Source organism: Anguilla anguilla, chromosome 8, assembly GCF_013347855.1.
Source record: "Anguilla anguilla isolate fAngAng1 chromosome 8, fAngAng1.pri, whole genome shotgun sequence".
NCBI classification, from domain to species: domain Eukaryota; kingdom Metazoa; phylum Chordata; class Actinopteri; order Anguilliformes; family Anguillidae; genus Anguilla; species Anguilla anguilla.
In genome coordinates this window covers 15,692,615-15,716,509 of record NC_049208.1, presented here as the reverse complement: position 1 = coordinate 15,716,509, position 23,895 = coordinate 15,692,615, and the positions used below count along the sequence as shown (strand labels likewise).

The 23,895-nt window shown below is 42.2% G+C and overlaps 1 protein-coding gene across 3 annotated transcripts in view; it reads right to left on the bottom strand.

Moving 5' to 3' along the window:
- Nucleotides 1-5,795: 5,795 nt before the first annotated feature.
- The window catches only part of mylk4a (myosin light chain kinase family, member 4a), a 39,679-nt gene continuing 21,579 nt past the window's right edge, over nt 5,796-23,895 (bottom strand). For 2 of the 3 annotated variants that reach the window (XM_035431083.1, XM_035431084.1), the window contains 13 exons: nt 14,068-14,158; nt 13,190-13,697; nt 12,226-12,638; nt 11,547-11,652; nt 10,697-10,790; nt 9,929-10,038; nt 9,595-9,736; nt 9,192-9,262; nt 8,589-8,717; nt 7,828-7,980; nt 7,466-7,544; nt 7,157-7,211; nt 5,796-6,794 (listed from right to left, as the gene is read on the bottom strand). In XM_035431083.1, coding sequence (XP_035286974.1) covers nt 7,161-7,211; nt 7,466-7,544; nt 7,828-7,980; nt 8,589-8,717; nt 9,192-9,262; nt 9,595-9,736; nt 9,929-10,038; nt 10,697-10,790; nt 11,547-11,652; nt 12,226-12,638; nt 13,190-13,697; nt 14,068-14,158 — 1,947 coding nt within the window. In that variant the 3' untranslated portion in view covers nt 5,796-6,794; nt 7,157-7,160. Of the gene's footprint in view, nt 6,795-7,156; nt 7,212-7,465; nt 7,545-7,827; nt 7,981-8,588; nt 8,718-9,191; nt 9,263-9,594; nt 9,737-9,928; nt 10,039-10,696; nt 10,791-11,546; nt 11,653-12,225; nt 12,639-13,189; nt 13,698-14,067; nt 14,159-19,158; nt 20,203-23,895 lie in introns of those variants that run through there. The other variant, XM_035431082.1, reaches the window with a different exon arrangement.

The following is a 23,895-nucleotide window of genomic DNA, read 5'->3' as shown; positions in this document are numbered from 1 at the left end:
TGTGTGTGTGTGTGTGTGGGCGTGTACGTGTGTGTGCGCGTCGGGGGGATGGCGAAGCTGAGAGAACTGAACTGGCCACCCACAGTCTCGGATCGCTGCTGACAGCTCACTTTCTCAGAGACGAGGTGGCACCTGACCACCCCTATGCCAAAACAAACTGACCCAACCACCACCACCACCACCGCTACCTCGCCCCCCCCCCCCCCCCCCCCCCCCCCGTCCAATAACCCACCCCCGCCCGGCCGCGGAGCCGCCTCGCGGGAAGTCTCCAGCGGCCACCCCCGGGCTCGCGGCCCTCGTGACCCCGCTGCCGCATGCCGCTGTGGAATCCTCCCTCTCCTCTTCTTTCCATGAGTCTCATCGCTTCTCACAACTACAGGGGAAAAAAGACGAGCCAGCACAGGAATTTTTTTGGACTTTAGCACTGGTGGTCCTGCTCTGACAGGAACTCGGGCGCTATTTGTTGTCTTTAGGTCCCGTTAAGTACATCTGGTTTTGATTGTGTACGTAGAGATGGCCTCAGGAGCTGGAGAGAAGGGGAAGGGGTTTGGGGTGGGAAGGGAGGGGGGGGGGGGGCGACTTTTCGAGTCTTAAATTGAATTTCTCACAGTTTAAAACTGGGCCCTGGACCAGGGAGGGAAGGTTGTGGCTGTCACACAAGACTCCATTTAGTTCTGGCCCCAGAAACCTGGCCCCAATCTGTATCACCTGTTTGGCTGAATGACTGCATGTTCTGAGCAATAAAAGCCATTAGCGTGGGCCAACCTGCCCCGCCTGCATCCCAGCACAGAATTGGTTGAACTCGCCTTGACCTCCAATGTAGCTAAATGTCTCTTTGTTCATGAAACTTGTTTCCAGAGGGCAGCCAAACCTCCGATCGCTTTTCGCTTTTCAAAAATGACCCTCTCTGTGCAAAACCTTTCACCGATTGAATCGCCCGTTGTTGGATTTCATTTTTGTGAAGCGAGGTAGATTTTCAGATTGGCAAACTGCTGGCAGCCAGCTCTTGTTTTGCGGTAACAGAACAAGCATGTTCTCTCAGCCGTGTTGCTCCCAGTAAAAATGCATTTATGCTCCAAGTTTCCTGGCATGACCGAGAAAGCTTAACTGCGTTTTTGGGTGAACCCCACTTTTTGCACATTGATGGCTGTAGACCCAGGCAAGGAAGTTGGAACAGCCTTACCGGAAGCGGTGTCACTCTCTCGGTCTCCTCCCTAAGCGTTCTGCAAAATACAAGCAGTGTAGCCTATAAAAAATAAAACTATGATTTCCCATCATTCATTTCATCTAGTAAAACTAGCCATAGATCCTCCCATTTTGCTGCTGCTGTGGTTGTTCTTCTTCTCCTGCTTCACTGTTATTCTCTCACAGCAATTGAATTTATTTGATAATATATTGCCATAAATGTGTTATCAAACAAATTGCTACATAAGTTAACACTTCACATTAAATTGGTAAATATACCCATTATTGCCACTTTATGATATTACAATATATTACACTGCTATGTAATATTCTCAATATTTTGGAAAATTCTTGCTATACATTTAGAGCTTGCAGCACAAATCAAACTAAAATGTAGCGCATACCTCCACCTACCATTCCATTCACATGGTCTTTAATACAGGGGTACTATTTGATTAGCACCCTTCCTGGATAAAAATAATGGAATGAGATTGAATCCTACCCATGACAACTTTATTTAATTTTTTAAGACTTCTTTGAATTCTGATCATGGGGAAATTGACAGAGATCACCATCTGCAAATTATTCCTGCGAGCGTCTAATTGGATGATTGGATAGATTAGATTAACGAGCATGGGGAGGCGGGGGGAGGAGCTGTGATGGCAGACATGACACTCTGCAGTGACCTTTGACCTCCCAGGCTGCCCCTCAGGTGACCTGCCTAGCTCGCTCATGCACACACACACACACACACACACACACACACACACACACACACACACACAAATTTAATGTTCTCTCTCGCTGTCAGCCCTTCCTTCGACCTCAGTGGGAAAAAGACCCTTCAGTCGCTCTTTCCCACATAGCTCAGTGAAAAAAAAAACCCACCGGCTTCAATTTTGGTTTATTTTTTCAGGTGAGTAAACTGCGTGGCGTACGCCGGCCTCTTGGTGGTTTTAATTAGGCTTCTGGAATCTCGCGCTTTCATCTGCCGGAGGACCTGCGTCAGCCCACGACTGGCCGCCGCCGTTTTTTTTTTATTTTTTACACAAATACTTTCAGATGAGGCACGTCGAAAGGCTCGGAGGAGAAAGAGGGTTTAATTGTGCGAGTCGGGTACTCCCCCCCCCCCCCCCCCCCCACCCCCCCGCCCCCGCCCTCTGACCACAGCTCTCTGCTGAACAATGGCGGGTTTATCGCCGATCGGCTATTTTTGCCAGTTTTTCCACTCCCCCGAGTTTGCAGGAGGCAATTCGATATCGTGTCCGTTTCAGAAACCTGTTAAATGTGACTGAAGGATGGTGCCATTGCCGCGTTTATTGTGCTATGGAAACATAAAGACGGAAATTATCGGGAAGTCCGGCTGTAAGGAGAAAGGACTGAGAAAATGTGTCACACTTTGTCTGTTTAAATTGTGAAGTGTTTGAAGCAGCCTTTTAGTATATAATTATTAAATATGAAATATGCTCAATCACTTATATTTAGAAAACAGCTACTGAATATGAAATAAAAATAAAGTTGGTTTTTATCATACCTTTTTGGACATAAAAGAACTCAGTAATAAACAATTGTAGAAAAAAAAATGGATTTCACATAATAAAGCTGGGTGTTATTGATCTTATTATATGTTTTGTAGAGTGCATAGTTTTCTTATGAGCTTTTCTATACCATCAAGGGCAGATATTGTTTATTATTCTGAATTTATCACAAGATTTAGCCATGGAAACAGATTAAGGTAATCCTCTAAGCCATGTCTCGTTTTGACAGACATACACATTATTTGATACTCCCAATCTCAGTGAAAGATATGCTCAAGATTGCCCCAGATAGACCAAATGCCACACTTCCAGACACCTTATATATGTTACAGATGAAGCAGATGTCTTTAGCTGAGAATTTTTTCGTTTTCTGTTTTGCACTGGGCTCTGAATAAACTACTCCAATATGTTTTATTGTTTCATAGAGATAAGTCCTCCAGTGCAATTCAGCTATGGGGATGACTGCAGAGGGGAGTGGGGGGTGGGGGGGGGGTGTACACTGGTCCAGCGGATGACAATTATGGGATGGAGCAGACTAGGATGAGGTCATCTGAGGAATTATCTCTGCACTTATGGGAATAATGAATTCCAATCAAACACAGACACTCACCCGGTACCAGGGCGGTCAAAATCAAACAAACCACAGAAATTAATTTCTTTTAGAGGGCTTCGGAGGTCAAGGGCTGAGAAGGTCTTGACACACCAGGGTCCAGCTCTACCCTCAGGCCTGAGGCATTGGGACAGAGAGCTGAGTTCATTCGGGTTACCAAATCTGCCTCCGCCCCCTCTACTTGGGGTCGTGACCAAAGCTAACTCATCCCTGCCGTGGGCTGGGGTTGAGAGTTCGGTCGGTTGAGAGGTTAAAAGTACTCCTCGGATCTGGAGCAGGGAGTGCAAGGTGGACCCAAGCAGGGTTAGATGAGGGACACCTTATAATTGCCATAGCAACCCGGTGCCTAACCCGAGGGGTATATGAAAGTGCACGAGATCTGTCTTTGACGTTCTCTTTATGCATAACAATGGTAGCATGGTGTAGTGAGCAAGGGACCAGGCCTGGAGGTCAAATGATCCTGGTACACCGCCCAGTTGAGACAGCAGTGAAGGCTTCATCTGGATATCTTGCCTGAATTGGTCAAATAAATAACACGCTGTGTGAAGGCGACATGGAAAAACAGAGCCGTGGATTAGCAAAACATCTAAGCGAGTAACATGATGCATCGGGCATGAGAAACCAGCTCAATGGCTGTGGAACGAGAACACAAGGGATTGTCACCACAGGGCAATGCAACTGGTGACCAAGTAAGCGGCAGAGGGGTTTGAATTATTGGCAGGGCACTTCTGCAGCAGACTTAAGCAGGGTACCTAAGCTGCATTGCCTCATGAAACACAGGCTCTTCCATCTGTCTGCAAACGCAGAATGAAAATAAGAACAAGAGATCAAAACCAGTAAGTATTTCCAGCCTTTCACATTTCTGTATCTTAAGTTTAGTTCTTTTTTAATCTCCTGCGAATTGTTATCTGATGGGAATGGCAGTTTAAAATAGTTCCTCAAACACTGCTTCCCTCTAGTGTATAGAAAGAGAAAAACAGTTCAGATCTCCAAGCTTGAATGCGTAGTTTGATTGTAAAGAGCCTCAATATTCTTCCAGCACACCGTTAGCTTCATTCATACAGCTGAACTACCAATCAAATTGATTAAGGAGGGGTTGGGACAGAAAGAAAACCAGAAATATCTCTGCACTCAAGGGCTAGGGTTGTCCACTCTATCCCAGTTCTACAGCAACTGGCCATGCAGTATGTCCGGAAAAGTATATAAAGTATATCGTTCAGTATTTAAAAACAAGCCTGCAGCATGTAATAAAATAAATAAGTATGAACTTACATTCTCTAAAGCAGTGGTTCTCAATAGGGGGGCCGGGGCCCAAAAAGGGAGCTGCCAGGGGGGCCCTGAGATGATAGAACATTATTGAAGGCTTCAATCACAAAACATCAAGACATGAGTAATTATTCAGCTGAACAAATAATACAAAGCAAGAAATTAATAGTATATAAAATATGACTTTTTTACTTTCTGTAGATGTCAGACTCATTTGTTTGCTATGAATGGGGAAAAGGAAAACAAAGATTTTTGCTTTGTAAATATTTGAGGATTACAAAAATGCCAAATTTGTATGGGGTTAATTGGAATAAGCTTGACTAACTGCATTGGAGTGTGTACAGATGGAGTTGCGATGATGACAGGCAGAGAGGTTATCACATCTCCTGTGGGGGGGGTCCTGGAATATTTCCGTGGATACGGGGGGCCTTGGGGGAAAAAAGGTTGAGAACCACTGCTCGAAAGGACCTGAGTTATTAAAAAAATTATGAGGTATGTCCATTCGTACAATTCTTGTTTACGAGAAAATAGAAATAAATGAAAAGGTAAACATGTTTCTTTCATCTGAGTTTATGTTCAGTCATCTAAATGTTTATTATTATTATTATTATTATTATTATTATTATTATTATTATTAATAATAATAATAATAATAATAAGAATAAGAATAATAATAATAATAAGATGTATATTTTCATACAACAGTAACCTCTGATTTTAAAGTACTGAACCAAAAAGGAAGATGTGTGGTAAGACTGTTTTAATATAAAGTATAAATAAAGGCTTTTTATACACACATGTACAATTTGGGATGAATCGGGCATATAAAAATGATTTAAGAAACAGTTGCCATGCTTTTCCTTATAATCTTCCCAGGTGTTGTCACACGTCTACTGTACTGCTTGTTCATGTGAACACTGACAACACTGAGTATTGTATTAAAACGCAAAAAGGATGAGTCAATGTTCTTAAATGAAACACAGCAACAAAAAACAACTCTTTTATGTCTGACACCAAAAGACTGAATTTGAGATAAATCAGGGTGATACTTGCTGGCACAGAAACAAAAAGATCATAAATAAACAAAATCTATGCAAAAAGAATCAGATTTCAGGCAAAGATGACAGAAGGAAGCAGCCTTACAGTATTGGATGAAGGATTTGACAGTATGTCAGAACGTAGGGAAATAGTATGTAGGGAAATATGCCCTGTCTGCTTGATAACACAGCTACCAAAGTCTCATTAAAACACTGAGATATCTACAAAAGCATTAGCATATGTCTATGATATACTTATGTCTAAGATACACATGCTGAATGCTGATCTATAAATAAAACTGAAATAATGCATGAGACTGAATGGATAATTGTGCATTTTGAGCTGATGGGTCTAGATTTACAATAGGAAAAATGAAAACACTGAAATTCAGAACTGCTAAAAAAAACAAATGATCTAATGGGTGCAAACTTTAGCAACACTTTTCAAGGAATCTAAAAGTCTCTAAAATTCACAACCAATGTTTGAGTTTAAAGGCATGGTTCACAGCCTTAGAAAACTGTAGTCAACACCACATCATGCTAGCTAGTGTTATTAACGTGTATTTATGTACATTGCAGATTCTGTATCATGTTTGCATTATATCCTGCACTCATATGAAGCCATTTTCAGCTGTAATGTATCAATAGTTTGCCCTTCAGAAACAGAATAACTGTGACAGCACTGCAGTATCTGACATTGGGTGTTAATACGGTGAAGCGGGTGGGAGGACTGTTCTATCGAAGCACTGGCATTCAATCACTTAGAACCGGTTGGCGGCAGTGTGGTATAATGGGTTAGGGTGCAACTAGGCTTGCCACTACAAAGCTGCAGGTTCGATTCCCAGTGGATCACTGCCAGCGGAACTTAGCCTGATCTGCTTCAGTAAAGATCCAGCCGTATAAATTAAATGCACGTAAAAAGAACATAAACCGTGTACGTCGCTCTGGATCACAGCATCTGCGAAATGCCTAAAATGTAAACGGTTCTAGGCTTACGGATGCTTAGGCTACTGTGCTAATATACATATAAAAGGGTGAGCGTGATGTCCAGAAAGCACACAGGTACAGCAGTGTTGGTCCGGGTGGCTGTGGCTCCTGTCGCCAAAGTGCTCGGTGTGAGGGTGCCTGTCGACAGAGCCACCAGATTTGAGGCCCTAGCTGGAGAGAAAACAAGACCAGGGAAGGGGAAGGTCAATTCGTCTGCTTGGAATATTCTCTGTGGCTTCCCATGCTACCTGAATTTCCTCACTTTACTTCTCAAGTAAGAAGAAAATAACAGCAATGACAATTAGCAAGAAAAGCCTGTGACGGCTTTCCAGTCTTTCAATTTCACATTTCCAATATTGCACTCTGAATTTCTCCACTATTCTAAAAACACAACAGCAATAATGTAGTACAACTCCTTGTGTGAGACCAGATTATATATAATCCTACAGAAACACGTATAATTCCTTCTTTCTCCTAAAACCTGTCCTGTGTTTTCCCACATTGTGGGCCTTAATTCATATGCGGAGGCTCACCTTCTCAATCAGTGAGAGGGATGCAGGACGATCGGCGAGAGCGACACATGTTCTTCTGCAGAGAGAGAAAACCGAGAGCGTTTTAGACGAGGTCAGTTACACCGCACCTACCACAGGGTCCGCGAACCATCCAGTCAGGCGCTCAGAATACTTTGGAAGGTATTCAAGTGGGTTCAGACATCGAGAATGTTCAAGTGCAGCAAATAAATAATCTTAATTATTTTATGATATAATTCCATGTCAGAAACTGCTTTGAAGATACTGACCCCCATGTTAGGGAGGTGGGGGGGACTGCATGTGGTACTGTACCTTCCTATGTAGGCGATAATGGAGTCCAGGGTCTGACAACCAGTCATGGTCTAGAGCTTCAGATGAATTCAATCTCCAACTGCAGACAGACACACACACACACACACACAGATATACACACACACAATGAATGACGAATGTCTGCCCATTGATTAATGAGCACTGCAATAAGCAGAGGACACCTGTGTATTTATGTGGTGCCATATCAACCTCAAACCGATTAACACTATAATGCATAGGTTTAAATCAATATACAAACCACAATATCCATAGTTTACAAAAAGCAGTAGACAAAAACAACATTGAAAGTCAAGTAAACAAAAAATAAAATAAGAAGCCCCTGTGGAAGGGGCTGAACATACCTCTTATTCAAGACAAGGAGTTTGGAGATGAAATCTTTAGCTTCCTCAGAGATGTCTGTGAACTCTTCCTCCTCAAATCCCCACTGGCAGGCCAGGATGTTGTTCATCGTCTCGTTGTCGTCTTCGCCAAGGAACGGCGAGAGACTGCTGAGCCTGTTGTACGATTAGACCCGCAAGAGGGATGGGTAATGGCAGTCATGTGACGCACAAGCACAATTCTGCAGAGGTTTGAGGTCATAGTGCAGATAAATACAACATGCAGGCTATAACTCTATTACACTTTGTGTGTGTATATGTGTTTGTGTGTGTGTGTGTGCGTGTGTGGGTGTGCGCATGCGTGTGTGTGTTTGAGAATGTGTGTGCGTGCGTGTCTGTGTGGGGGCGACATAGCTCAGGAGGTAAGAGCGGTTGACTGGCAGTCAAAGGGTTGCCAGTTCGATCCCCTGCCCTGGGCGTGTCGAAGTGTCCCTGAGCAAGACACCTAACCCCTAATTGATCCCAATGAGTTGATTGGTGCCTTGCATGGTAGCCTTTCACCATTGGTGTGTGAGTGTGTGTGTGTGTGTGTGAATGGGTGAATGAGAGGCATCAATTGTAAAGCGCTTTGGATAAAAGCGATATATAAATGCAGTCCATTTACCATTTGTGTGTGTGTGTGTGTGTGCGTGCGCCGCACATGCGCATGTGTGTTTGAGAATGTGAGTGTGCGTGTGTGCGTGCGTGTGCATGTGTTTGTTGGTGAGTGTGTGCGTATTACTTACAGCATGTAGGTAATGACTCCAAGGCTCCACATATCTGTACGGAATGAGACAAATTCATAGTTGACCACTTCAGGAGCCAGGAACTCCGGGGTACCAAAACTCACTTTCAGCTTCTCTCTGGGTTTATACCTGTAAGTGGAGCAGGGCCTAATTACACACCACAGGCTCTTTCCCAGACCTGGATCAAATGTGCATTTGAAATACTTTCACTTTGTATGCAGTTAACATTTTTAAACACTACTGCATGTCAATTACAGTTTATAATGAAACAGTTACATTGTAATTGATATGATTACTAATCAAAATGTAAAATCATATGAAAGAATTTTGTTCTGGGAGTATTTAAAATAATAATCTGACACACATGTACTTCTTTAAAATAATTCACTGTACTGTATATGTAGAGTATGTAGCCCACATTTATTTAATACAAATTATTTTGAACAAATTACAGAATTACTTTTAAAGGTTGGGAATACTCTCAAATTATTTTCATGTAGAGCAAAACGGAAATAAATTTAGATCTAGAGTGTATCTCAGATGAAAATATAAAGATGCAGAAAAGATGAGCTGAAGGAAGAATGGGTGGGTTGGGGAACGTACATCCTGGCAAGCCCAAAGTCTATGATCTTGATCTTGCTTGTGACTCTGCTCACACACATAATGTTCTCAGGCTGTAGGAGACAAAGAGACACATGAGGGATGACCCAGGATGACATCATGGTTTCTAACCAGTGCCCCATCCTCCATGGACATAAAGGCATCATGGAGATGACGTGCCAGGCCTAGTCTATGGCAGCAAACGTGCACTCAATTAAAAAAACCAAAAATATTTTTTAATCTGTAAAATTTAGTACATTTATTTTAGTTTCAGAAATGAAAATTGTATTGAGGGAAACCTTCTGGATTGTAACAACAGACCTCCTCCTTATAAACAATTCCCATTTAGTTTAGAGAAAATAATTAAATGGTTGTCAGGATTATAGAGAGCAGGGATCTCGGTTACCTTCAGGTCCAGGTGTACGATGGACATCTTGTGCATGTGTTGGACTCCTTCACAGATCTGCCGAATGAAGTGGACCGAATCCAGCTCGGTAAGCTTGTAGTTTTCATCAATGATCCTGTCAAAGAGCTCACCTCCATCCACACTGCAGTCACAGAGGGGACACACAGACAGACAGACAGACTGACTGACTGACTGACTGAATGACTGGCAGATGACTGGCAGACAGTATGTAAAAACTTTCTAACAGTATTGATTGTTACTATTACATGAATAGACAAATGATATTGAACACAATTATAGCTATGATTGACAGGTGACTGAGAGTGACACGTACTACTCTAAGACGAGTATGATGTCGAATCTGGACTCATAGGCAGCGTAGAGCTGAATCAGGGTGGAATGGTCCAGCTGGTTCATCACCTGGATCTCGTTTTTCACCACCTCCTGTGGGTCGACCACAACCATAGGACCAGTTATTGAAAGGAGCCCAATGCCTATCAGAGACCAATTCATCTGCTTAAGGGCACAGTACCTGCACAACAACACAATAATCTAAGACACACTGTATAAATCGATCACAATGACACAATAATCTAAGACACACCTGTATAAATCGATCACAATGACACAGTAAACTCAGACACACCTGTATAAATCTATGGAAAATGTGGCAGAACATTTACCTGGTTCTGCTGTAGGGTAAAAGCATTCTTTTGATTAATTCATGTTGTCTTTCAGTGATATTGCCTGCTACTCAGTGTCCTAAATTCAATCCACATTTGAACATAACTTTGACTATCAATAAAGCAAGCACCATTATTTTTGTTCACCAGACAGAGTTGGTGAAGAAAAATTGTAACACTAGCTTTTACTTGATAAATCAAAGACAACTGTTGATTGAATCATTCCTAATCATGCCTCAGGTGTACTGATCTTTAAGCAAAAAGCAGATATCAGATGTGGATTGTGTTGTAATTTATAGCAATGCCCTCCTGGTGAAGCCAAATACACATCTTCACAAATGTGGACAATTAATTTTAATCTAATCTAATCTAATCTAATCTGCCTCATTATCAATTAGGACCAGAAGAGGGATCCGTACCTTCTCTTTTGGACTCCGAGCCTTGATGATTTTAGCAGCCAGGGTGAGACCCGATGAATTTTCAACGCATTTGTGAACCTGGCCAAAACGACCTCTGTAGGGGGAGAATATACAATATCCATTTGGTGACTTGATCGGTTGGCTTGGGCTTTGGAGCCCTGTACCAATAAACCATATTCCCGCCACTTAAATATGAAACTATTAGGGAGAAAACAATCTTGAAGGAACACTCCTGTCATAGCTGTAGTGCTCTCTGCTGGTCAAGGCTGGAGTGGACATTACTGTCACTAACTATAAGCACAGAAGGTTTATGTAATGCTCAAACCTTCATGTCAAGGTGTAAGGGTTTGAGAACACAAATGACAGAAGGCCCCAACATTCTGGTTCCCCTCGTTTTAAAGGAGAGAGGTGGCGTCCCTTCAGATTAATGGATTAACACTTAGTGATTAGCTCTCAGCTGGTGCAGGGTACAGTTTCACATTCTCTGAGGTGTTGGGTAAAAATAAGCCTGCTGACCCAGGAGATAGTAATGTAGGGAGAGAAAGCGAGAGAGAGAGAGAGAGAGAGAGAGAGAGAGAGAGGAATAGAGGCATCAGACAGACAGACCAAGAGAGAAAGAGGGATAGTAAGAGAGAGAGAGAGGGAGAGAAAGGGGTCAGGAAGAGAGCAAAAGAGGCAACAGACAGACCTAGAGAGAAAGAGGAATTGTAAGAGAGAGAGAGAGAGAGAGAGAGAGAGAGAGAGAGTAAGACAGCGATAAAGAGAGATATCGGTCATGCTTAGAGATCCCATTGTTTCCTGCTGTCTCATACATCACATTCTCAGCTGTGGTTTAATCAAAGCCTCATACCCTCCCAGCATCTCCTCTTTGTTGATGGTATAGAAGTTGCTGATATGGTTGGGTTTGGCTGACACGATGCGGTGGTTGAAGGGGGCGGTTGGGGGGTGGCTGACATCTGGAGGGACAGAGAGAGAGAGGAAGCGAGGATAAGGGGGAGAGAAAAAGACCAGGGAGGAAATAAAAAGCAGGGAAAGGCCGAGGAGGGCAAATAAAGAGAGAGGGGAGTATAGAGGAGGAGAAATATCTTTGACTGGGAGGAGCAGAGCAGAGAGTGAGGAGTTTTTGTCTCAGCAGGCAGATTGGATGAATTAGCTACCTGTGCATGTTGAGATATACATGAGATGGTCAACATATGCAAGCGCACAAACCATGATACAAGGAAGGAATACACACACACACACACACACACACTCACAGACATAAATCAATCAATCAATCAATCATGCAAATCAGTGTAACAATTATGGTGACTCCCTACTAAGCACATTAACAAAATAATTGCAAATAATAGATGGTATATGAATAATTGGCACTATATATCTTATTCCAGAAAGCATTGTAAATTATATTGAAAAATCACAATATGATATAATATATATCATATTTATACATGGCTAAAACATATTAAAAGCATATTTTTGTTATTTTATTTTACATCTCGAAACGAAAAGTAAGGCAATTCTCTCACCGATGTTAAACTTTGTTTCCTCTCCTTCGCTATGACATTGCATTCCTTCCAGCTCTGCTTTTTTCTGCAACCACAGTTTCTTCCACTCCTCTAAATCCAGCCCCATTTCCTCAGTCTCTCCGGCTTCTTCTGCTTCCTCCTCCTGGGGTTCACCCCCCTCTGTCTCCCCTCCTGCCTTCTTTCCTCCCATCTCTCCTCCTTCCTCTGCCTCCTTTCCTCCCTCTTCCACTCCCTCCTTCTTCGCCTCCTCCAGCCGGCTGCCCTGCTTGTGGTCCTCTGGCTCTGGCACCTGCGCTGCCACCTGAGCTGCCACCTGCTCTGCCACCTGCCCCCCACTGCTTCTGGTCACCTCGCTGCAGTGGTCTGGCTCCGCCTCACATGGGGCAGAAGGTGCAGATTTGCTCTTGTCCTTCCTGGAAATAAAGAACCAAATAATTTTAAATTACTTGTGAACTGAATGGAGCAATTAGCACCTGGCATTTTGAATAGTGCTGCTGATATATCTGAAAATATGCAAGAAAATGCATGTGGTGGCCCTAATTACAGTACAATGTAATGTGTATTGTCATTTATATTCCAGAATTTAAGAATTTCAGGTATTGCTATTTTCATATATTACGTTTTAGACATATATTGTACCATTTCTGTTATAATACAAGCTATATATCTGAAATACATTTATCTGTGCTAGCATACTTGTTTTCCAGTGCATGTAGTGTTACTAGACATAATTTGAAATGTACTTATTTAGATTGTATGTGTGCATTTGCATGTGCACGTGTGTGTGTTTGCACATGTCCATGTGTATGTATGTGTGCATTTGCAAGTGTGTGTGTACATGTTTGTGCATGTGTATAGATGTGTGCATTTGAATGTGTGTGTGCATGTGTGTGTGTGTGTGTGTGTGTGTCTGTGTGTCTGCATGTGTGTGTCCTTGCACATATCCATGTTCATGAAGCGTCACCTCTCCAGCATGGGGTCCACATCTTCGGGCATGGCAGTGGAGCTGGCAGATGCGTCAGCAGGATGAGGGATTTGAGTCTTAGGTGTCTCACACCTGACTGAGGGCCCCACACTATCAGCAGGGGTCACATTTGCCTTTTTAACCTTCTCTTTTGCCTCCTCTTTCACTTTCTCCATTTTTGGTATCTTAACTTCTTCCTCTTTTTTGGCCTTTCCTTCTCCCTCAAACTCGGAGACTACCTCCACATCCTCCTCCTCTACCTTCAACCCCTCCACTTTTGTGTCCTCCTCCTGCTTGGCTGCAGGTGCCTGTGGGATGTCCAGAATGACATTCAGATGATCCAGGCATTCTTGACCCTTTTGGGGAGCCTGAGGGACTGCCACCTCCCCCCTTGTTTCCAGGCCCTGGGACGCCGTAGTCTGGAGACAGTCTGACCTCTCTGCATTCTGCTGGTTGAGCTTCTGAACTTCCTTCTCTAGCAATGGCTGCTTCTTCAAAGAGCTGGTGTCTGAGAAGGTCCAAATAAAATGGAAGAGCCACAACGCTGTCAAAATCATCCATTACATTACATTTTCATCCAAATTGTACAATTTTATGTATTCATTTGGCAAATTTGAGTCAGATATAAACTACAGTATAACACGTTTACCACAGTATGGCACATGCCCAAATAATTCATTAGCATTCAAAAATGTGGGATTTTTGGTCCAAGGAAGGACTTGGTGTTGGGTGACGTAATGTGGTACATTTCAGTGAAATCAAAATGTAGGATATGCAACAACTGAGCAGTGTTTTGAGGAAACATCATCGCCAACATATTATTATATTGCAGCTGGCTGGCTGCCAGTGGAAATCTCACAACGAGAAAAGAATTGTACCTGATGAGTCCGGAGGCTTCTTCTGTGATTTCAGGCTCTTCAGACTCAAACGAGGCTTCTCCTTCCCCTCTATACTTTTCTGGTCTTTCAGCTGCAAATTGAGGACACATGCAAACATGTCAGCACAGCTGCAACCACCAATCAGAGCCAAACTTTGGACTCCATCCTGGAATTACTGCCATAGCTCCTTTAACACTCAACCGCATGTTGTAAAACTGGACATTTTTTCACAAAATGAATTGATAAAACCATGTTTAAACCATGATATTGCTGCAAGAGGAACAGTACTGGCCAGCTGACAAAGCTTTCTGTCACCAGATTATTGCAGAATATTTTGATTTCTTTTCATTGTCTCTCCCTAATTGTTTAATATCACAGTACATAATAGTACAGAATGTGAAGACCTGAAGACATATACAAAGTGCAACATTGACTCTTTGTCATAAATTTAATATTTAAACAATGTATTATAATAACTTTAACTGGAACTGCTGTCCCAGCCTTTCCTCAAATATCCCAAATCATACTCAACTGCTAGTGACCTGTACATACAGTCCTGTTTCATGCTACAGTATGACCAGTGTTATGGTTATTTGGTTATTTCCCAACAGATTGTGAAATTACAATTTAAGTCAAATGCTAGCATGTACAGTGAGCTCAATAATGTTTAGGACAAAGACATTTGTTTTTCCTCATTTGGCTCTGTACTACACATTTTCAGATGTAGTATAAACACTATGAGAGGCAAGGAAGTACTTTTGTACTTTCAGTTTGGTTTTGTAGGTGGGCTCCAGGGCAGCATGTTTACATGCAGGGGGTGTTTCTAGCACCACGTTAGGGGGCTTTAGTAAAAGAAGCTTTCTGTTAAAAACAAGATGGCAGCATTTTGGAGGGATCAGGCCACAAAGACATTGTTGGGGGTGCTATGGTTAGGGTATATCAGGAGGATACAAATGAATAACAAATGGTAGGAAATTGACATAAGTGAACACAAGCAATAGCAAGTTAAGCAAACTCCAGCATGTTTTTTAGACTTTACATTAATGCAGCGGATTCAGTGGAATGGTAAATGTTAAATGGACTGCATTTATGTAGCACTTGCTTATATATATATTTTTATATATCCAAAGCGCTTTACAATTGATGCCTCTCATTCACACACACACTCACATGCCAACGGCAAAAGGCTGCCATGCAAGGCGCCAATCAACTCGTTGGGAGCAATTAGGGGTTAGGTGTCTTGCTTTGGGACACTTCGACACGCCCAGGGCGGAGGATCAGAACCGGCAACCCACCAACTGCCAGTCAACTGCTCTTACCTCCTGAGCTATGTCGTTAAGGGAATAGTTAATTGGCATGAGAAAGATGGTGGTTATGTTTCGAGAGTGGAATTAGTGCATTGAGGTGTGGACAGGTGTGGACGGGTTTGCTCAGCGCATGCCAAGTTGTCGCTGGTGAGGGATGTAGGGATATGCAGTGCTGTGAAATTGTAACTCAACTCTTTCGTCATCGAGTGAAGGAACATAACGCTGACCGCCGGGTGGAAAAAAAAAACTTCTTGTTCCCAAGGGCTGTTTTTCCCAAACATGGGCACCATAAACACTCCTTTTAAGTACCCAAAAGTGTCTAGTGAGCCCCCGGATAAGCCTCCGTCCGTGAGCCGCTGACCATCAGAGCGCATTGGGGCAAGTTCCGCGGCGCTGAAACACGAGGATATTTCGAGCGCATAGACGCGGTCACAGCTGCCACTGTCTGAAGGACAGGCTGAACTAACCGTCCTCAGGTATCTCGCACCTTCTGTCATAACCGCACTCGAACCGCAATGCCACACGATGACGCATGGAATCCCACAAGCCTCTGAAGCCACTTAGCAGAAATGGGTAGTCACCGTGGCAACATATACAAAAATATCTTGCTGGTGAGCCAGAAGACAAACAGAAGAAATATCTTGATGCTGCCTCTGCCGTTAATCACCTGTTAGTGCTATGGTGATGCTATAAAAAAGTAAAATTTTATGCAAATTCTTTGAAAAACATTGATGCATATGGGATGCATATTATTATGGGGGGAAGTATAAAATAAATGGCATGTCTGAAAATACATTTCACATGTATTTTTTAAAAATAAAATTGTATTTCAAATTTTGCGCATGCATATGTAAATATTCACAGATTAATGAGACATGCTTTTGAATGAACGTGTGATAGCATCTCACTGTCCATAATCCAGCATGTCTCATTGCATCTAGCACCATCAGTCAAAGTGAATTCTTCCGAGCCACCAACTGCATGCAGTGTCCACTGTAACTCAGACTCTTGAACTGAGCTCTTAAACAGCTCCTTTGTTTAAATTTGACAGATTTAGTACATTAATGGTTGAGTAAATCAGCCTTACAAATCAAAACCGTATCTGACTTCTTGGTCTGAACATGATAAATTTTGTCGAGACCTGACTTTGAAGCATCAGAAAATCTGACTTATGATATTCAAGGTAACCAGAACCCAACCAGTGACCTTCAGCCTGATTTAAGAAGAGACCCCCTGGGGTTCTATTTGATCCAGCATTAAACAGCACCAAGAGCTGTTCTGAGAGGAAGGAAATGCTTAATACAGCATATTGAGCAAGGGTAGACAACCTGGTGATAAAGTGCCAGTGACGTTTCTGGTTTTTGTTCCAACTGAGCTTGCTCACAAGAGTATGATGGATGATTAAAAGTCTGACCCTCGATATTCTGAGTTGTGAAACACTGAGTGCCTTCAGTACATGGTCACCTGCAATCATTAAACCTGATTTTTTAAAAAGGTTAGGAACAAAAACCAGGACCATTCCCGGCAATCCAGGACCACTGGAGCCTACCACTGATATATAGAACCTTAGAGAAACAAACACATCAAGAATGTATATTGTTTGGAGTTCTGAAATGCTAATGACTTTCATAATTACTTGTAATACTTAAAAGTTATCTGAAAGTGAACCCACCAGGAAAGTGTATAGTTGTCTAAAGACTAAGGACCCACACCAAGAGAAATAATTGCATTCCTATTGCTTCACAGGGCATGACATCACAGTCTGTGGCACACATTCACCAGGTGCTAACTCACTTCTCTGAACTCATATTGACAACAGATTTATGACAGGGAAGTACGTAAAAGAAACACTATTGCAATGTTTAATTTGCCCCGACAATAAACCTTTACAAACACGCAACTGATCCACAAGAGAGAATCTCCCCTAGACTTTATTATGTCATTTCATAGAGGCTGCTGTGGCACTCCATCTAAAGCAGAACTAAAGGACACCAACCCACAGATCCTCTATGACCCTCCTAAATCAACGTGGTCTGACACCGTATCCATGGCCACGGCATAAATTAAAGTTATGAACAGCATTTCGAAATCAAAGTGTAAAATTAATTGCCATTGGCGTGCAAGAGCTGTCTTCCAAGAGCTGGGTGTGATAAATGACACATTAGCATGTTTATCTCAAGGGCCCCCCCCACCACCACCACCACCTTGCAAGGGGAGGGAGGGGGACAGTGAACACCACCGCTGATTGGCGGACGCATCACAAACAGCAGACAGAAACCTGACACCCACCCAAGGCTCACGGATCGTCTCCATATCTCTCCCCCTTCACACATGCATAAGCACAAACAGCAGGGGGCTCCTGTAGTCCCAGAACATTCCTGTACATTCGGCTTCCGTGACTTTCTATGGGATGAGTGCCTCAGTGCAACTCTATACCGGGGGCTGTTCCGTAATCCACAGTGGATCACACATATTTACAGTGCATTACAGAGTGGGGGTCTCTGTTCCCCTAGGTCAGTCACAGCATATCTCCTTAACTGGCTCAAAAAGGCTTTGCAGTCAAACCCCAATCACCAGAGGTTGGGTGTGACAACTCAGCTTTGCTGCTCGTATCTCTTCCATCTGAAGGTGAGACAGTGACCAAATATGACCTCCATGTCTATATTCACTTTGGAATCACACAGACAGGAAATGGATGGACCTTCACACAGGGCAGACACTGGCAAACATAAAAAATTATTTGTTGTCACATGAGATGTTCAGCCATCTATCAATAACCAAATGGACACCCTGCAATTAAGCCAGCAATTGTTGGCTTAATTTCCTTCAGCATCCCTTATGAGAGATGTTAAAGCCTGCACATGTTGTTTTGGAAAGAGCGGCAATGAGAGTGTTATATGTTACAGGTCACAGAATGGCACAGAGAGTTCAACAGAAGTTGAATTGAAAGCCCCCCCCCCCCCATTTTTAGCAGCTTCGTCCCTGCTGATAGTAGGGGCTCAAAAACATCTCAGGTCAGACCTTCTGCTTGGTTTTTCCAGATCACGGCACATGACTATCTTTTAATTTACCCTTTCTCTTTGAACATGATTCGCCATGACCTGTTTAATTTTTTTTTTAATAAACCATTTCCTGTGCATTTCCCTGTGCAAATTGAAACCTCTTTTATTTTATAAAAAAAAACAAAAAAAATACAAGGAGGACTTAGGGGCAATGACAGTATCAATTTTGTTCTCTCATGAAGTTGGAGGTAAATGAATGGGTTGGTTGCATATGATGATGGAAAGGCTATTAAAAAATATTGCGGGTGAATACCTTCTCCTCTGCATGCTTAGACGGTTATGTGAAGTTAAATGAATGGAGCAGCAACAACAGCCTGTTATTTCCCACACACTCAGGAATACCAGGAATGCTTGGAGTGGAAATTCTTTCATAGTTAAAAAGCAGAATAACATCGGCAGGTCAGGAGAGCAAAGGAATATATTCACGCACAATTATAGTTAGCGCCTCTTCAATAAAACCCATTGTCCAATGGAAAATGAGACATGCACATATAGTATGGCAATAAGGTGGTCTGTTTGACACCTAAATGTCCACTTGGGAGCTTTTAACACCAAGAGACATAGAGAGGATGTGTTCTCAACAGAAATGAGACTAACTTAATAGTGTTTTACAAAGAGAAAGTACATTAAATAGGCTCTCTCTCTCTCTCTCTCTCTCTCACACACACACACACACACACACACACACACACACACAGATGAGGAGGTTTCCCAGTCCTCACCTTGTCTAATTTCTTGCTGAGCACAGACTCGCCCTTGTCTGCAGACCCATGCCTTTCAGCAGTCTCTTTGCCCTTATCTTTGGCTTTCTCCTTCGGTGGGGGTGAGGCTGCTTCCTCTCTGGATGAAGAGGAGCCTCTTTTGAAAAGGAGCTCCATGAGCTGAGAGCCCTTCACCGTCTCCCCAATGAAGCTGATCACCTCCTGGATGCTGAGCATCAGCATCTCCATCCCATCCAGCTTCTTAGCCTGCTGTTCTGACCGCTGGTTCACCGCGGTCATGATGGTGGTCATCTCCCGGCACATCTCCTTAACCTGGTTGGTGCCTGCTTGTTCCAGTGGCCTGGGGGGTGGTGGTGGTGGCACCCAGACCTCCTCCTTGTCCACCATCAAGGTCTCCACATCTTGCTCGATGTCTCCGATCTCCTGCGACATGCCATCCAGCCGGTAGAGGACCCTCCCCTGGAGGTGAATGAGCTTGTCCATCTTCTCGCTCAGGGATTCTATCTTCACCTGGATGAGGTTGAATTTGTGGGCATGTTGATCCTCCTCATCCCCCGCCATCTTTCCTGGCTTAGCCCTGCCAAGCGTAGCTTTGTGGTCGTAAACCTTGGCCAGAGAGCTCACCAGTTTGGAGCTCATCACTTTGCCCACGTGTGAGGACTCAGTCAGGATCAGTTCTCCTGAAATGACCTATCACTGCCCGTTGCCAGTATCCACAAAAAAGACTGAATCCCTACTTTGACAATGCCAGCCAGATTTGCCCTTATGTATTCTCCTTCACTATAAGACCCTCAAAGTTAGTGTAGCAATGAGAGAAAAAAATCCTCTACAACCACAAAAAAAAAAAAAGTTTTGAGAGACAGCCAAAAAACAAAAAACAAAAAAAACAATCAATCAATCACAAACACGATAACCATGCAAAATCCAGCCAGTGAAGCCAACAGGCTGACAATGGGGTAATCGGACAAAGTCGAGCTTGCCCCTGTGCCTGTCCTTCTCCATTCAAAGTGGCTGAGCCTCAGTAGACCTGGTGGGGAGTATTAAGAATAGAATGAGCCGCCCACCCTAAATGCAGGACGCTGCTCCACGTCATCACAGGGACTGGCTGGCACTCTGACTTTGGGACCCATGGGGACCTTGGCTTCGGCTGACTGGTTTGACATTTGAGATGCTTCAAATGTTTGGCCACTGCAGCCTTCGTGGTGCCAGGTGTTCCTCTAGACCTAGCATTGCCAGTATGCTCTTTTTTTAAAGGGCACATGAATGTTCTCCGATAAAACATACGCACATTTGTGTATGTACGTTTTCCATCGATCAAGCATTACATAAAACATTACAAACATTAACTGAAAAAGGAAATGATTCCATTTCCTCACATAATTATTCAAATGAGCGCATGTAAAAATATCATCTTAGAAAGTTTTCATTTTTAGTTTACCCATTCTGTTCTTTACTATTAATAACACTCATTATGTTGTTTTCACAAAAAGACTGAACAGGTATAAAAAGGGAATCATTTAACCATGTACCATTATTTTACTAATTTAAGTCACATGTACCTTTATTTATATAAACATATGCAGTAGTACTAAGTACTAAAATAAAATGACCAGAAATGAAAATCTATATTGAAAATTGATTCATAACTGACTGATTTTATGACACTATAAACCCTGCTGGGTATCATTTTATTTATCTTTTTATCTTTTAAGTTTTTGTTATTTTGAGATGAGTTTTCATTGCTTTCATTCATCTATATGTAGTCTGTTTGACCCTGTCTGTTCTTGCCTTGCCTTTGTTTTAATTAGGATCCCTATTGTTTTGCCTAGGATTCTTCTTCTTCTTCTTCTTCTTCTTATTCTTATTCTGCTTCTTCTTCTTCTTATTATTATTATTATTCCAAATCTCACTACATTTTCATGCCTTTCCCATGCTCAAAAACTCACAATATTTGGCAGGGATTGTTATTATGGCTGCCAATTTATTATGCATGACATGAATGTACAGTAACCAGCACTCTGTTGCAAAATTGTAACAATTAAAAAATTAATTGTTTAACATTCCCATTTAACATTCATCCACCAAATTGTCTACCACCTCATTCGGAACAAATTATATCATAGAACTAGTGTCTGCCTTATTGAATTTTCACCATTTTCAAACTTTTTAATACTTCTACAATGTTAGCTCAATTCTCACCAAATTTTAACGTGCAATCTACAGCATGTCCCTGTGGTAAATTGTGACAGAAATTTTGATATCTCAAAAGATGTCCACATGACTATAATTTCAATTACAGATGATACTTCAGGAGATGATAGACAGCTCTATTGTGGACAAAGGTGTGCAGGTTCACAGTGTTATAGTGTAATATAGCCTGTAGGGGGTGTTTTTTGAAAAATATTAAGCTTCCCTCCCTCAGTCCTAACAAGTACACCCCCGCCGTCTAAAGATTCTAAAAGACAATCAAATATGAATATGCAAAAATCGTGGAACAGATATTTCACCACACATCCTTTAAATCCAACAACTGTTCAAATTTTGAAAATATACAAATTGAAAAGGGACCCATGTAGATCATGTGTATTTCATTTTGCAAGCCTACCACCCAAGGTGGCACTACAGCACCACTTCAAACTCACATTATTCAAATCATTATTGCAGATGTGCCCCTACATCCAATAAACACAAAATTTGGTATGCATGATATTTAGATAAGTTTAAGTCACTACGATAACTTTTAGCTGAACAACAAAAACTTTTCGGAGTTCAAATACACAGACTGCATTCCTTCTCTGCCAATCCCCACCCCCATAGTTTCAGGCAGCAGCTGAAAACACACAATAACCCCCCCACCCCCCCACACACACACACACACAACTACAGTGTGCAGTTCCTGAGGCTTAACATACAATATAGCTATATTCTGTTTTCTGCAAGTATAATGGCCATGTAAACAGTTTCATCCATCATTTAAATAACTACATTGGACTTTTTGAAGTAAAAAGACTCGCCCTTCAATGACCCCTGGAATACCTCCAAACAGCAATATTTTCTACACAACATTTCATTAAAAAAACTTCCATGTCAAGACAATGTCTTCTAAAAAAGTGATCTTCTTTACATGACAGTGTTTCTTACAATTAAACTGAAGCTGTTTCCCAGTTAACCTGCTTACAGTTAGCTACTGGGAAATAATTTTATCTCCATGGAAAGCTTGCATCATATGCAATAACTGCATAAATTACTCTAAAAATTGTTGCATAACCAACTTTGTTTGCACCTAGGTAATATATTAGTTATAATCCATAGCCTATATTTCTCATTTTTGGGCAGTGTGCTTTATTTGCATTTCACATTGCATGACCACTTGTGGGTGAGAACAGGACAGGCAGAAAGGCAAGAATGTGCAGCAGCACCTTGTGCTGAATGGTGCTATGTAAATAAAGATATAATTGAGCATTGCCAACACTTCAGTGTTCCAAGGCATCCGTACATGCAGCATAATTTGCTTACATCTTTCCCCCGGAGATCGAAGAGGCATTTTGCACTGCTAATGCCAAAATACCCATCCTTGATACTGGCAACACTGATGCCTAACGTGTGGGTCTTATTCAACAGTTAGGGCTGTAAAGCACAAAAACCCATCCCATTGGTAGCTCACACGAGACCGGCTTGTCCCTGAATTTCCTGGCAGGCCTACACAGTGCTCACTATAGGCAGTGGTGCTGGACTTGGCTTCAACTTGAACTTCAAGATCTTTGGCCCCCGATAATGAAATGGGAGAAGAAGATAGCTTTGATTTATTAGTTGCCTTTCTTCCAACGAGCGTATCTCTTTAACTTCTCTGTACGAGGTCCGTCTTGCACACAACCGAGGTAGTTACGGATCAGTTTTTACTTATGAACTGTAATTGGAACCTTGTTCTTATACCCTATAAACCCATTTAAATATGAAAAAAACATGAGAGCATGTGCCATTTTCATCAACACGAGGGGAGATCGGACACTGCACGCTCACACAGGGATATGCACTGGGAGTCCCCCAGGTGGCCAGTGGACATAAATGTTTGCAGTAAAAAATACTGAAGAAAGAAAAAGGAGATTCTGTGGTTTAAAAAACAAGCAAGCTATAGCGTATGACTGAGGTAAGCCTATTGTACTTGTACATATGTTTAAATGTAGTCTATATGTAATGACATTTAATATTAATTATCATTAATGTTTAATCAAGATGATAAATTATTATCATACTTTTCATGTGAGTAAAGAAAAGTGGAAGCATCTGGAAGAATGTGTATTCCTAGTTACTGTGGAAAATACCTGTATGGACTGCAAAGTGCTGTTTATTTCAAAATGTTTTGAGATTTTTTTTTAAAAAAATTTTAAATAATTGAAATAAATATTTTTGATCTTAAGACAAGGCAGATTAAGTAACTGGTCAACTGATCTATGTCAGCACAAAGTTACCGTGGAGCTCAGCCTATATTTTTGAAATCCGCATTGTGAAGGATATCAAATGAAAAAAACCTGGACAGGAGCATGGAACAAGGACAGAGGGAAGCTGAGGTCAGTAAAAGATACTGTTGACGTCTGAGGGGTTATGACCTGCAAACTGAGACTGAGGCAGCTCGGTCTGGCGGAAAATAACCTCCGTCTGCTCGTGTTTAAAGAAGGTTCTCGTAACAGGGGCTGCACACCACCTTGTGTTGTAATCCCATGCAAGCACGAGGGTCAT